Here is a 14,838-nt window from a genome sequence, read left to right as displayed (position 1 = left end):
TGAGTGGTAGGACCCTAGGAAGTACAGAGGGTCAGAGGGACCTTGGTGTACATGTACATAGATCCCTGAAGGCAGCGGAGCAGGTAGATAAGGTGGTTAAAAAGGCATATGGGATACTTGCCTTCATTAGCCGAGGCATAGAATATAAGAGCAGGGAGGTTATGATGGAGCTGCACAAAACGCTGGTGAGGCCACAGCTGGAATACTGTGTGCAGTTCTGGTCGCCTCACTATAGGAAGGATGTGATTGCTTTGGAGAGGGTGCAGAGAAGATTCACCAGGATGTTACCTGGGATGGAGCGCCTCAGCTATGAAGAGAGGCTGGACAGGCTGGAGTTGTTTTCCTTGGAGCAGAGAAGGCTGAGGGGGGACCTGATTGAGGTGTACAAAATAATGAGGGGCATAGATAGGGTAGATAAAGAGGAACTTTTCCCCTTAGTGGGGGGGTCAATAACAAGGGGGCATAGATTCAGGGTAAGGGGCAGGAGATTTAGAGGGGATTTGAGGAGGAACTTTTTCACCCAGAGGGTGGTTGGAATGTGGAACTCAATGCCTGAAAGGGTGGTGGAGGCAGGAACCCTCACAACATTCAAGAAGCATTTGGATGAGCACTTGAAATGCCATTGCATACAAGGCTATGGACGAAATGCTGGAAAATGGGATTAGACTGGACAGGGATGGATGGGCGGCGCAGACACGATGGGCCGAAGGGCCTCTTTCTGTGCTGTAAAACTCTATGACTCTATGACCAGGGTTTGGGGCTCTTTTATATATGATCATATACAGCACAGAACGAGGACATTCGGCCCATCGTGCCTGTGCCCGTCTAATTAGTCCATCTCCCTTGATCTTTCCCCAAAACCCTGCAGATTTTTCCTTTTCAAGTTAGTATCCAATTCACTTTTGAAAGTTACTATTGAATCTGCTTCCACCGCCCTTTCAAGCAGTGCGTTCCAGGTCATCATAACACGCTGCATTAAAAAAAAAAATCTCCTCATCTCCCCTCTGGTTCTTTTGCCAATTATATTAAATCTGTGTCCTCTGGTTACTGACCCTCCTGCCACTGGAAACAGTTTCTCTTTACTTACTCTATCAAAAACGCTTCATGATTTTGAACACCTCTATTAAATCTCCCCTTAAACGTCTCTGCTCTAAAAAGAACAACCCCGGCTTCTCTAGTCTCTCCACATAACTGAAGTCCCTGATCCCTGGTACCATTCTGGTAAATCTCCTCCGCACCCTCTCCACACTTTTGGTGTAAATGATCACAGGCACGAACAGGAGTCCTACTACCCACGTGGCACAGTACCGCTCTGCCCCCTGACATGCCACCTGGGAATCCTTCATCATAAACCACCCGGAAGTTTTTACTGATGTTTAATTGAGTCAGAAGGTTGTGGGTTCAAGTCCCACTCCAGAGATTTGAGCGCAAAATCTAGGCTGACCACTCCCAGTGCAGTGCTGAGGGAGTGCTGCACTGTCGGAGGTGCCGTCTTTCAGATGAGACGTTGAACCGGGGCCCCCGTCTGCCCTCTCGGGCGAACGTAAAGGATCCCACAGCACTATTCGAAGAGTTCACCCCAGTGTCCTGGCCAATATTTATCCCTCAACCAACATCACTTTAAAAAAAAAACTGATAATCTGGTCATTATCATATTGCTGCTTGTTAACTTGCTGTGCGCAAATTGTCTACCGCATTTCCTACATTACAACAGTGACTACACTTAAAAAGTAATTAATTGGCTGTGAAGCTCTTTGGGACGTCCTGAGGTTGTGAAAGGCGCTATATAAATGCAATTTCTTATTTCTTGGCCCAGAACTTCGGGTCTCCACGGGTAAGTACACACGGGGTACTCACCCATAAGCCCAATGGAAGTGCCGGTTTCCTGCATGCACTGCGCATGCGCGGGAAACCGGCACTTCCATTCCCCTGAACGAAGGGGTTCAGAGTTCGAACGCGTGCGCCGGAGAGGCTGCGTGTGCGTGTCGAACTTTTTTTTTTTGCCGGTTTTCCCGGGAGGGTAAGTCTCCAGAAGTTACACATTTAAAAAGCCGTCGTAAGTGTAGTGTATGTAACCGTTTACCTTTAAGAGAACTATTTTAGGTGTGGCACTACTTGTTTGGCTTCTGTATACGGTAATACCGACGGTGACCACACCGGTATATAAGTGCTGTGGCATGATTTATAGGGCAGATTCGCCCTGACCTTCGAATAGTAAAGTCCTGTTTGTTTGTTACTCCTGAAGTCTGTGTCGTTATTAACTGCACAACCCACAGACTTTACAGTGGCGACGAGTCCGATCGTACCCTGCGGCAAGACTACCAAAGCAACTAAAGCGCGTCGAAGAGAGGCAACCGCCCTCGTCGTTCTGCTGGGAGAAAACACAAGGCTGCAGCAATAGAAAAGAGGAAGGCTTTAGCAACAAAAGCTTCCATCAGCAACAGGCACTGACTGTCCCTTCTGCCACGGTGCGGAGTGAGCCGATCAGCAGGAAGCAAGGCGGCCACGGAGACTGTGAGTAAGGGAAAGTGTAAAGAATATCCGGAGGATAAGGGCTGTGCACTCGACCACGGTCGAGGGGGAAAGGAGCCGGACGGAAAGTCGGGTCCAACGGCGTCGTGAGACAGCCAGACCGCGATCGGCGGGAAAGCCGGGCAGCGACCGAAGCCACGAAGCGCTGAGACCGGGAGCGTAGGCGCGGGAAGAGAGAAACTCAGCCACAGCCGGGGAGGGAAGCACCGGACTGCGAGAGGGCTGGGAGGCGACTGGGAACCGAGCGTGCGGGAGAAACAGAGCCGACCAAGGGAGACTGCGCGAGAGCCAGTCCAGCGGCTGAACTGTTCTCCGCCAACGGGAGTACCCAGCGCCGGTAGAGCCGAGCGGGCGGGAGAGACAGAGCCGAGCAAGGGGAGAGAGACTGCGCGAGAGCCAGTCCAGCGGCTGAACTGTTCTCCGTCAACGGGGTGTACCCAGAGCCGGTAGAGCCGTGCGAGCGGGAGAGAGAGACAGAGCCGAGTAAGGGGAACTGTGCGAGAGCCAGCCCAGCGGCTGAACCTGTCCGCTGTGGGGAAAGCGTACCCTCCCACCAGGGAAGAAACGCGGGAAGCCGCCATTAGGCGGAGAAGACGACAGACGCGGGAAACTGCCATTGAAGGGGCGGGGAGAGAAGGAAAGAGTGGGAAACCGCCATTTTCGCGGGAAAAGCCGCCATCTTAGGAAAAAAAAAGAAATAATAATTTAAAGAAATACTTGTGTTGTTCCCAAAGAGAGGAAGATGCCTAAGCGTGGTAACATCAACGATTTTAATTCCGAGGTAGAAGACTGGGCCACGTACGTGGAACGCATTGAGATCTATTGTGAGGCCAATAAAATAGAAGAAGATGACAAAGCTATAACCTTGCTGAACTCGATGGGCGCAAAGACATACGGGCTCTTGAAGCATCTACTAGCACCAGCTAAACCGGCGGATCAGACTTTCGATGATATTGTGGCTGTCCTGAAGGACCACTTGAACCCTACACCGTTGATGTTGGCTGAACGATTCAAATTCTATGCGAGAACGCAGCGGAAAGACGAAAGCAACGCAGAATACTTGGTCGAACTGCGTAGACTAGCGAAATACTGCCAGTTTGGAGGGAATCTGACAGAGGCATTGCGAGACAAGTTCGTGTGCGGGTTGGCAAAGGAAGGAACGCAAAAGCGACTACTCGAAGAGAACGACCTTACACTTGACAGGGCTGTCCTTATTGCAGCATCGCACGAAGCCGCAGCGAAGGGAACTGCGGAAATGCAGCTAAAGACAGCAGCACTAAGTGTGGATCAAATTACCTCGACAACAACAAAATGCTATCGTTGTGGGAAGACAACACACGACCAGAACCAATGCTGGTTTAAGAACCAGGAATGTAGGAAATGTGGCAAACTGGGTCACATAGCTAAGGTATGCCGGTCAGGGAAGAAGACCAACAACCAAAGGACCAACAACCAAAGGAAGCCATCACAGGAAAGGTACAACCAGGTACACAAGGTGGCTGAGAAGAGTTCAGACGAACAGAATTCAGACTCAGACCCAAACGGCCAGGAGCTGGGTAGTCTGAGAATTCACAATGTGAGTAAGGAAGCTGACCTACAAACTATCTGGGTCATGCTGAAAATAGCTGGAATCCAAGTGAAAATGGAGTTGGACACTGGATCAGCTCTATCAGTCATAAATCGAAGGGATTACCACCGGCTATTCTCACATATACCCTTAAGAGATACCAAGTTCGTATTGCAGACATACACGGGGCATAAAGTATACCCCATGGGAAAGATAAGAGTAAAAGTGAGAGATAGGGGTAAAGAACACCCAAGAATGAACTTATACGTACTACACGAGGGAGGACCACCACTTCTAGGACGGGAGTGGATCAAGAAAATAGACATGGAATGGCACTATCTAAAAGCCATAACGAGTGAGGACTCGGTGCAGACAAGCAGCTCAGATTCTGAAACGGATGACGATAAGACCAACCCAAATATGAAAGACAAGGCTGAAATGGACTTGCCGACGAAGGTTGGGAAAACGAAGGCATGCATAAAGGCTTATGCTCCAGAGAAGAACAAAGTTTCAGAACAGAACTCCACCGAACAACGACAACAATTAGAACAATTGAGTTACCGTCTCGTACAAGAGATGAAAACAATGAAAAAGTTCTATGACACCAAATGGGAGAATCTGGAAAGACAACAGAAGCAGCTAGCTCAAGCAGAGAGCGACCATAGAGCCATCGTGACCAATTACCGATCACATCTCCCTTATGATGTTCAGGAGTTAGAATATTTGCATGATCTAGAGATACAGCATAAAGGCAAACCACGCTACACTGAGGATTTTGTTCTGCAATTGGAGACGGAGCTAGTGCAGGCAAGGTTAAGAGAAGCTGAATCGCAGTGTGCACTTAAAGAGATGCAGAAAAAAATCTTGGACATAGAAAAGAGAAACGCTTCTTTACCTGATGAGAATAATGTGGCCATGTTGCAAGAGGAGCTTATAGGGGCGAAACTGAAAGAAGCTAAGCAAAGGATGTTGGAACTTGAAACACAGAACCAAATCAGCAGTAACCAGCTATGTCGAGCAGAGAAGGAGTGCAATGGTCTACAGGAGAAGGTGCAATATCTCTCAGCCCAGAATAAGGGACTACTCACTCAGTTAAATGAAAGTAAAGGGAAAATGGCTGAGATAGACTGCAAGAATAAAGAAGATTTGATGGCAGTGAGACTTCGAGAGGCAGATAGCATAGCAGCCTTGGCTGAACTCCAACAGAAAATTGCGAAAGAAGCAAATGAAGAGGAATCTTCAGGAAGCCAGGATTTTATTCCAGTTCTTCTCTACGACTCCTTACAAGCAGAGTGTGAGAAGTTGAAAGAACAGTATGAACAGGCCCAGGCTACAATTCTGGAGGGGGTTAACTCGGCAACCTCCGAAAAGCTAGTTTCAGTAGAAGCATATGAGCAACTAAAGGTTGAACATGAGCAAGAAGTCCAAAGGCTGCAGGAAATTCTTGATGAGCTCAAGGCCAAGACAGACTCATCGGTAGAAGTTCCATCCATAGAGGAGAAATTAGAGGTGAAAGACATGGCAGAACATGAAAGGCAAGATGTCCAAGAACTCAGAAAATTATTGAAGGAAACCCAAGACAAATATGAGGCGGCAATGACCGAGGTTCAACAACTTGAAGAACAGATTCAACTGGGAATCCTTTCAGCGGAAGAAAAGGAAACTGTAAGAAACACAGAGACTGTAAGACATGAGCTAGAGAGCATCATGGCACAAGAGCTAGATAGCATCATGGCACAACTTCTCCGAGCGTTGAAAGCCAAAGTCCAAGAGGAAAAGGTGAAAGCATTGGAGGAAAAGGTGGATGAAATGGAGAAGACTCTGATTCACAGTGTTCCCGCGGAAGAGTTAACGGTCAGCCAACTCCTTCATATGTTGAGGGACAAGACTCTGCAATGGGAACAATCTGAACACGAGCTTCAATCTTCAGAGGGAAGGAGTTCGGAGCTCTCAAAAGTTACGGATATAGCTGAGGGTGCAACACGGATTTTACTGGGATGCCAAAAGTACGCTGAATCACGTCAATGGGAACAACAGACTGTTGAAACAGATGCTCCAGTAGAAGGATTGAATAGCCCGATCAATCAATCTCCGATGGAAGGGGAAGTATTGAAGTCATTAGTGAAGGATTTGCAGGAAACCCAGGAAGAGTGGGATGAATATGAACGCATAAAGAAGTCTCTTCGGGAAAGATGTCTAGGGAGGGAACAACAGTCGGCTAACGTCCAGTTGGGTAAGGAAGAAGTAGCGGGCCCTCTCGCTAGACTAGCTCAGGATGACACCGAATATTACCATGACCTGTTGAGTGACACGGAATATTACGAGGACTTGGTCTGCCCAGCTTGTGATGAAAACTCCCAAAGCGCAGAAATCAGGATGAAGCACTTAAAGTCTAAAGAACATAGGGAGATGGTGGCGCTACAGCTGGCAGCTGATAAGGGAGCCCCGAGAGTCTCCAAGAAGCAAAAAAAGGAAAAGCCGAAGCCGAAGATGATAACCATCTAAATCATTATTACTTCTAATGGGAAAGTAGGGAAAAATTACGAAGGCAGTCCAGCTGTTTGTAAAAGTCAGCACTGCTGGTTCAGCAGGACAGAAGTTCAAGCTGTTACGTCAAGGGAAAGACTATTGGATGAGTCACGCTAGCAATGTGAACCGGCTACACCACAGAGATGTTGTTCGGACCGAGTCAAGACCAGAGACTGAATCTGTGAACTGTTCCCACAGAGACTGAACCTGTGAACTGTTTTCCACAGAGACTATATCTGTAAATTGTTTTACATGAAGTTGAATATATGTTATGTTTAATGGGGAATACGTATGTTGTAAGCTAAAAAGGGAGGATTGTAGTGTATGTAACCGTCTACCTTTAAGAGACTATTGTATGTAACTGTTCACCTTTAAGAGAACTATTTTAGGTGTGGCACTACTTGTTTGGCTTCTGTATACGGTAATACCGACGGTGACCACACCGGTATATAAGTGCTGTGGCATGATTTATAGGGCAGATTCGCCCTGACCTTCGAATAGTAAAGTCCTGTTTGTTTGTTACTCCTGAAGTCTGTGTCGTTATTAACTGCACAACCCACAGACTTTACAGTAAGGCCTGCTTTTTACAAGGTAAGTGGTGAATTAATTAAAATTTAAATTTTTTTTCCACAAGTTTATTATTTTTAAATACTTTAAAGAAAGGTAAGTTTATTTTTAGCCCCATTAGAAAATAAAATTATTTTTTTCAAAAATTTAAATTATTGTTTAAAATAGTTATTTCATGTAATTTATAGTTTATTTTAAAAATGTGATTTAAAAAAAAATTTATTTGAAGATTTAGTGATGTTTTGGGGCCCGTAGTATTTATAAGTTTTGACAGCTCTTCCTGTCAAACTTATGAATGGAGCACTCCCTGCTCCGATTGGCTCCCCATGGCCCACGTGATCCCAGGGGACGCATCGAACTAACTGCGCCCCTGGGATACGCAAGCACTATGCGCCGGCAGCTGGAGCAGGCCTGGGATCGGAATTCCACGGGGGCCCACAGCTCAATGGCCGGCGCGCAAGGTAAGTGCAGTTCGGGGGCTTGCACCCGTGGGAAGCCCCCGACCCGAATTTCTGGGCCCTTATTTCTTTTGAAGTTAATAACTTTGGTATGGCTCCCCCTGGAGGTTTAATGGTTAACTGCACCACCCTTGGCGTTGGAAGGCGTCGTGTTCGATCGCTCGGTCCGTACCGAGGTAGCTGTGCTCAGCTAGGGCAGCAAGTTGGGGCCATAGCTGGCTCTGGGATAGGGAGGTGGAATTCAGGCCAGCGCTCCCGCTCGCCATCCAGTGGTATCTCCCCCCACCACCCACCGGTTGGAAAGTGCTCACTTGAGGGCAGGATAACGCTTGGGCTACATTGGGGCCCCTCCATGGTTAAACAGGTTGCTGATGCTCATTGCCGGGGCTACTTGGGGGGTGAGATACAGGTGGCCTGGCGGCCGCCGTGGAACCCTACCCCAGCCAGAGCAGGGTAGATCAGGGGGGAGCAGGGAAATCTTCGTATCCGAGCACTGCCACGTCTAAATTATTTTTTTTTTCAGGTACGTCTACGATTATCTGGGGGAAGACCACGACAACATTGCGAAGGAGCTGCTGGCAACGGTCTGCACCTTCTTGGTCACTACGCTCTGGCTGGGCCCAGGGAACGTGGTCTACATCTGGTCCATATGTAACTGCTTCGGCCTCAATTTTGAGCTCTGGGTGCAGAAGTTCTTCCAGTGTGAACCTTTCGCGTCAGTTGAGGTAAGGTCCTAGTTTTTGGAACATTTCCCTCATTGGTCAGATCAGTGTTTATATTCCGGCCCCCTTTTGAAGCTGGGATATCCCACAGTGTGTCTGGCTCAGTTAGGTACATGTACTACCCAGTGTGGAGCTGAGCCATTCAGACCTGGTGTCAGCCATGGCTCGGTGGGTAGCACTCTCGCCTCGGAGTCAGAAGGTTGTGGGTTCAAAGTTCCCACGGCAAGAGACTTGAGCACAAAAATCCAGGCTGACCACTCCCAGTGCAGTACCGAGGGAGCGCGGCACTGCCCTGAAGTGCCGTCTTTCGGATGAGATGCTAAACCGAGGTTTAAAGTCGGCTCTCTCTGGTGGATGTAAAAGATCCCACGGCGCTATTTCGAAGAAGAGCAGGGGAGTTCTCCCCTGGTGTCCTGACCAATACTTATCCCTCAACCAACATCGCCTTTTAAAAAAAAAAAAAAAGTTATTATCGCATTGCTGCTTGCTGGGAGCTTGCTCTGCACAAATTAGCTGCTGCGTCCAGAGGTCGTGAAAGGTGCTATATAAATGCAAGTGTTTTTTTTCTTTCTGGACAGTCCTAGGTTTGGATTGCCAGTTCTGAGATAGCTAGGCTCAGCAGTAGGAGCCCTACAGTTGTCGTCAGTAGGGAATGAAGCGGGATGAAAGTTCCACCACAATCCCTGCTCCCGATTACTGTTCCATTGACCTCCTCTGCTCCTTTTAAGATGCTCCTTAAAACCTGCCTCTTTGACCATCTTTTGGTCACCTTGTCCTAATACCTCCTCATGTATCTGTGCTGGCTCTTTGAAAGAACATTCGTGCTTAGCCCCACACCCCCATTTTTGGTCTGTAAAAAAAAAGACTTGCATTTACATAGCGCCTTTCACGGCCACCGGATGTCTCAAAGCGCTTTACAGCCAATGAAGTATTTTTGAAGTGTAGTCACTGTTGTAATGTGGGAAACGCGGGAGCCAATTTGTGCACAGCAAGCTCCCACAAACAGCAATGTGATAATGACCAGATAATCTGTTTTTAGCGATGTTGGTTGGGGGATAAATATTGGCCAGGACACCCGGGAGAACTCCGCTGCTCCTCTTCGAAATAGTGCCCTGGGATCTTTTACGTCCACCTGAGAGAGCAGACGAGGCCTCGGTTTAACGGCTCATCCGAAAGACGGCACCTCCGACAGTGCAGCACTCCCTCACTACTGCACTGGAGTGTCAGCCTGAACCCACAACCTTCTGACTCCGAGGCGAGTGTGCTACCCACTGAGCCACAGCTGACACTTAAACCCTGTAAGTTGTTCATCCTCAACTACCCGTCCAACTCCCTTTTAATATTATGATTGATGGAATTCGCTTCCACCACCTTTTCAGGTAGAGCGTTCCAGATCCCGACAACTCAGCGAAAAAATTCTCCTCATCTCCCCTCTCGATCTTTTGCCAATGATTTTAAATCTATGACCTGTGGTTATTGACCCACTCGCCCGAGGAGACCCATTCCTAGTTGCCCTCGAGAAGCTGGTGGTGGGCCGCCTTCTTCAACGGCTGCATGTAACGGTTTGACACTAACTGAGTGTCTCGCTAGGCCACTTCAGAGGGCAGTTAGGAGTCAACCACGTTGGTGTGGGTCTGGAGTCACATATAGGCCAGACCGGCTAAAGGTGGCAGATTTCCTTCCCAAATGGACTTTAGTGAACCAGATGATTTTTCAACAACAATCTAACAGCTTCATGGTCACTTTAACTTATACCAGCTTGTTCTAAATTTCTAGGGTTTTTTTTAAACTGACTTCAAATTCTCAAATTACCATGGTGAGATTTGAACTAGTGTTCCCTGGATTATTAGTCCAGTAACAACAACAAGCATTTATATAGCATCTTTAACATAATAAAACGTCCCAAGGTGCTTCACAGGAGCGTTATCAGACAGATTTTGACACCGAGCCACATAAGGAGACATTAGGACAGGTGACCAAAAGTTTGGTCAAAGAGGTAGGTTTTAAGGAGCGTCTTAAAGGAGGAAAGTGATGTTTAGAGAGGCGGAGAGATTTAGGGAGGGAATTCCAGAGCTTATTGGCACGGCCGCCAATGGTGGAACGATGAAAATCGGGGATGCGTAAGAGGCCAGAATTGGAGGAGCGCGGAGATCTCGGAGGGCTATAGGGCTGGAGGAGGTTACAGAGATAGTGAGGGGGGCGAGTCCATGGAGGGATTTGAAAACAAGGATGAGAATTTTGAAATCGAGGTGTTGCCTGACTGGGAGCCAATGTAGGTCAGCGAGCACAGTGGGGTGATGGGCGAACAGGACTCGGTGCGAGTTAGGACACACGGGCAGCCGAGTTTAGGATGAGCTCGATCGCGACACTACACGGTGATATTTCATGGGCAGAATCTCCCTCCAGAGAGGGAGTGAAGGCTCTGCCTGGCAATCACCATCACTGCCGTTGTGGCCCAGGCCCCGGTGGTTTTAGAGGGTGCTGTGTCTCCAACACAGTTGGTTAATCGGTGAACTGGTTTTTGGGGCTGTTACGATATGATGTTGTTTTTCTTTCCCTCCCCCCCCCTCAGGCTAACCGGATGTCTGAGGCAATGTCACGACGAATCAGAGGAGTGTTCGGTGCTGCAAACTTCTGGGCTATTGTTTTATACAACGTCCTTTCACTGAACAGCGTTGATTTTGCTGTAATAGTCGCTAGAAGGTTGATCCTCGGCGGTAAGTTTTATCATGGGTGGGGTGGGGGGGGGGTGAATTAACAGCATTTCATTTAAGTTATTTAAGCATAGACAGGTTATCTAAAATAACCATTTCCTCATGGAGCTGTATCAGGTGGGTTGGGTTCTGTGCTGTAACCCGCTATGGTTCTGTAAGGCAGTGGGTGGACCTGTTGGGCAGCTGCAGCAAAGAGCTGGTGCAGACATGATGGGCCGAATGGCCACCTTCTGTGAGGTGAACCTACCATGGATGGTCTGCTCTCGGGCCTCTGCCTGGATGCCAGGAGACAAACAAAGGTGGCACAGCGGAGACTCCGCATCCGATAATTTAAAAAAAATTCATTCATGGGATGTGGGCGTCGCTGGCAAGGCCAGCATTTATTGCCCGTCCCTAATTGCCCTTGAGAAGGTGGTGGTGAGCTGCCTTCTTGAATCGCTGCAGTCCGTGTGGTGAAGGTACTCCCACAGTGCTGTGAGGGAGGGAGTTCCAGGATTTTGACCCAGCGACGATGAAGGATCGGCGATATACTTCCAAGTCAGGATGGTGTGTGACTTGGAGAGGGAACTTGGAGGTGGTGGTGTTCCCATGCGCCCGCTGCCCTTGTCCTTCTAGGTGGTAGAGGTCGCAGGTTTGGGAGGTACTGCTGAAGGAGCCTTGGCGAGATCCATTCCAGACCAAAGACCTCCACTCTCCGCCTCTCCAGAGCACCGTGGCTGAGATTGGGAACTCGTGAGATGGTAGATCGAGTCTCACCATCTGGTGGTGCTCTACCACTTGCCATTGACTCCAATTGCCACATTGTCACGGTACAGTTCTGCTGGCACCAGGCGCCATCGCGGCACTTCTCCCAAGTGGCCATTATTCACGTGAGGCTGGCACAATGAAGGGGAGCTTGCAGTTACCACAGCCGTCACGCTCCGTTTTCTGGTATAGCAGGTTTACCTTAATGCCAGCGGTAGGTCAATCTATCTATGTGGAGATCAGTTGAGATTATTTAACTGTCCCAACTTGGTGGGCAAAATGGAGCCACTTGCCTTAATGAAGTGAACTCCACAGTGGCACAGGTCAGACAATTAAAATGACATTTCGATTGGATGAAGCTGCAATTCTTGGTTACACAGTATTAAAAATGTTTGTTGCTTGGCGCCAAAGCAGATGTTGGTGAGATGGTACAGAATGGGGAAAGTCATTTGCCCATCAAGCCTCTTCTTTCTACAGACCGTGTGCAATCCGCACTCTCATGACTGCACCCAACCCACTTAACCTCCTGGTGTAGGGTTCTGCTAAATCTGTCACTCACTTCCCTCCCCCACAAAGGTAAATTGAGCATTGCCCTAAACACCTGTCTAAACCTTACGTCCTTCACATCACATTTCCATGGACCCAGCAGCTAATAGTCTATCATGTCCGACATAGGCTTTGATTGGTCTCTATCCTTGTTCCTTACTGTCCTCAATAATATCCAGTAGGTCTGTTGTAGACTAATTGATAGAGATTGATTGCTATGATTAGTCAACAACTCCATTATTGTTGCAACATGCGACTACCAGGATGATAGATGGCGAACTAGATAGACCTTGGCCTTTCTTTGTCTAGCAGTTCCTATGTTTAAAATGGTTAACTGGTACAGGGTAAATGGCTTTATTTGGAATTCTATCCAACATAACCCAGGACGTGATTGGCCGCGCTGCCAACAGCTTCCCATTGGCTGGATATTTGGCTGGTCACATTGTCCGCATGCCCGATACGAGACTCCCAAAACAAGCGCTCTACTCGGAGCTCCGGCACGGCAAGAGAGCCCCAGGTGGGCAGAAGAAACGCTTCAAGGACACCCTCAAAACCTCCTTGAAAAAGTGTAACATCCCCGTCGACACCTGGGAATCCCTGGCCCAAGACCGCACAAAGTGGAGGAGAAGCATCCGGGAAGGCGGCGAACACCTCGTGTCTCTTCGCCGGGAGCAAGCGGAAGCCAAGTGCAGGCAGCGCAAGGAGCGCACGTCAACCCAAGCACCCCACCCACCCGCCCCTTCAACCACCGTCTGCCCCACCTGTGACAGAGCTTGTCGGTCCCGCATTGGACTCATCAGTCACCTGAGAACTCATTTTTAATGTGGAAGCAAGTCATCCTCGGTTCCGAGGGACTGCCTATAGAGAGATTGGCTGGATATTTTTCAATGAATGATCGTTATTGCCAAGAAAATTCACAAGCGCCCAAGGTTCCCAGAACTGTACAGGAAAACAAACAAGTGATCTGAAAAGATGCAAAGGGCTGAGCGACAACCCAGCGGGTAACACGAATCAACAGGACAGTAAGACCTCAAGGAAGTAACTGCCGGGGCCATAGAAGAAGGTTGTGCCACTGTTCAAACTCCAAGTGGGTGACAGCAGATCCTTGGAATCTGAGTGCGGAACATGATACAAACGGTGCCGACTGTATGAAGCCACTTCCTACTATGAGGCCCGTCTCATTGCTGACGCTGAATGTAAATGGCAGCTGAGGAAGTCTCGTCTGAAAAATCAAGATCCTCAACCTGGGTGTGCCTGGGATCCACTGTTCAATCTGCGGATGTTCATTCCCAGCAAAAATGGGTCTCATCAGTCATCGAAAACCAGGTCCAGGAGATCCCATTGACTTTGTGATGTGCCTCAATAATTCCGAGACTCGAAGGTAGCAGAACAAAACAAGGCTTTTATTAACTTAGAACGAAACACGTAAGCGAGAGAGATGTCGTCCTTCTGGAGACTGGGGCTAGACTGAAGCTAGCTTACAAACGGGGCCAGGTATGGGCGGAGCCCTACACACAGCACATTTCAGTATACAATACAGCACATTCCAGTACACAATACAATGAGGTCTGGGGGAAGGGAAATGACACTGAAACCGATCTCAGTCACAGGCAGTGATGAATGGAAATATTTCATCACATTCACCCCTTCTATAGATTTAGTCTGTTCGGGGGTTTGATAGTCCTCTGCGACCGATGTGGCTGTTGCGGTGTCGGCTGGGTGTCCCCGGTAGCCTCCTGGGTCTCTGCCGGGGGTGCCGCCAGGGTTGTTGAAGGGGTAGTTGGTGGGGATGCCGTTGGTCGGTGTTCTTCCGGGGGTGATGAAAGAGTAGTGGGTGGGTAAGAGTTGCTGTGATCGTCGTTGCCGCTATTGCCGTGGTTGTTGTCGATGCCGGCTGGGGCGACGTCTTTTATGGATACGGTGTCCTCCCTTCCGTCGGCGTGCCGGACATATGCGTATTGGGGGTTGGCGTGGAGTAGGTGTACTGGCTCCACGAGAGGGTCCGTCTTGTGGCCCCTCACATGCCTTCGCACGAATACCGGACCTGGGGTGGAGAGCCATGACGGCATGGATACGCCTGAGGTGGATTTCCGGGGAAAGACAAACATTCGTTCATGAGGCGTGGTATTAGTGGCCGTACACAATAGCGACCGTATCGAATGGAGCACATCCGAGAGGACTTCCTGCCAGCGGGAGATAGGGAGGCCCTTGGTCCTTAGAGCTAGAGTGACTGCTTTCCATACTGTCCCGTTCTCTCGCTCCACTTGGCCGTTACCCCGGGGGTTGTAGCTGGTGGTACGGCTCGTGGCGATCCCCCTGGACAGCATGTACTGGCGTAGCTCTTCACTCATGAAGGACGCCCCCCTATCCGTATGGATGTAGCTCGGCATACCGAACAGGCAGAACAGGCTGTTGAGGCATTTAATGACCGTGGCGCTGGTCATGTCTGGGCAGGGGAA

At 49.0% G+C, this 14,838-nt stretch overlaps 1 protein-coding gene across 2 annotated transcripts in view; it reads left to right on the top strand.

Annotated features, from left to right (window-relative positions):
- Positions 1–14,838, top strand: part of hhatlb (hedgehog acyltransferase like, b) — an 84,986-nt gene that overhangs the window by 57,447 nt on the left and 12,701 nt on the right. For both annotated transcript variants that reach the window (XM_085987439.1, XM_085987438.1), the window contains exons 10-11: positions 8,177–8,378; positions 10,948–11,092. In XM_085987439.1, the coding sequence (XP_085843565.1) occupies positions 8,177–8,378; positions 10,948–11,092 (347 nt within the window). The remainder of the gene's footprint in view (positions 1–8,176; positions 8,379–10,947; positions 11,093–14,838) is intronic.

This window comes from Somniosus microcephalus, chromosome 5 (genome assembly GCF_052327205.1).
Source record: "Somniosus microcephalus isolate GS21.2 chromosome 5, FLI_Smic_1.0, whole genome shotgun sequence".
NCBI lineage: Eukaryota > Metazoa > Chordata > Chondrichthyes > Squaliformes > Somniosidae > Somniosus > Somniosus microcephalus.
Note: the sequence above shows the minus strand (reverse complement) of the source record. Positions and strands in the feature narration are given on the sequence as shown.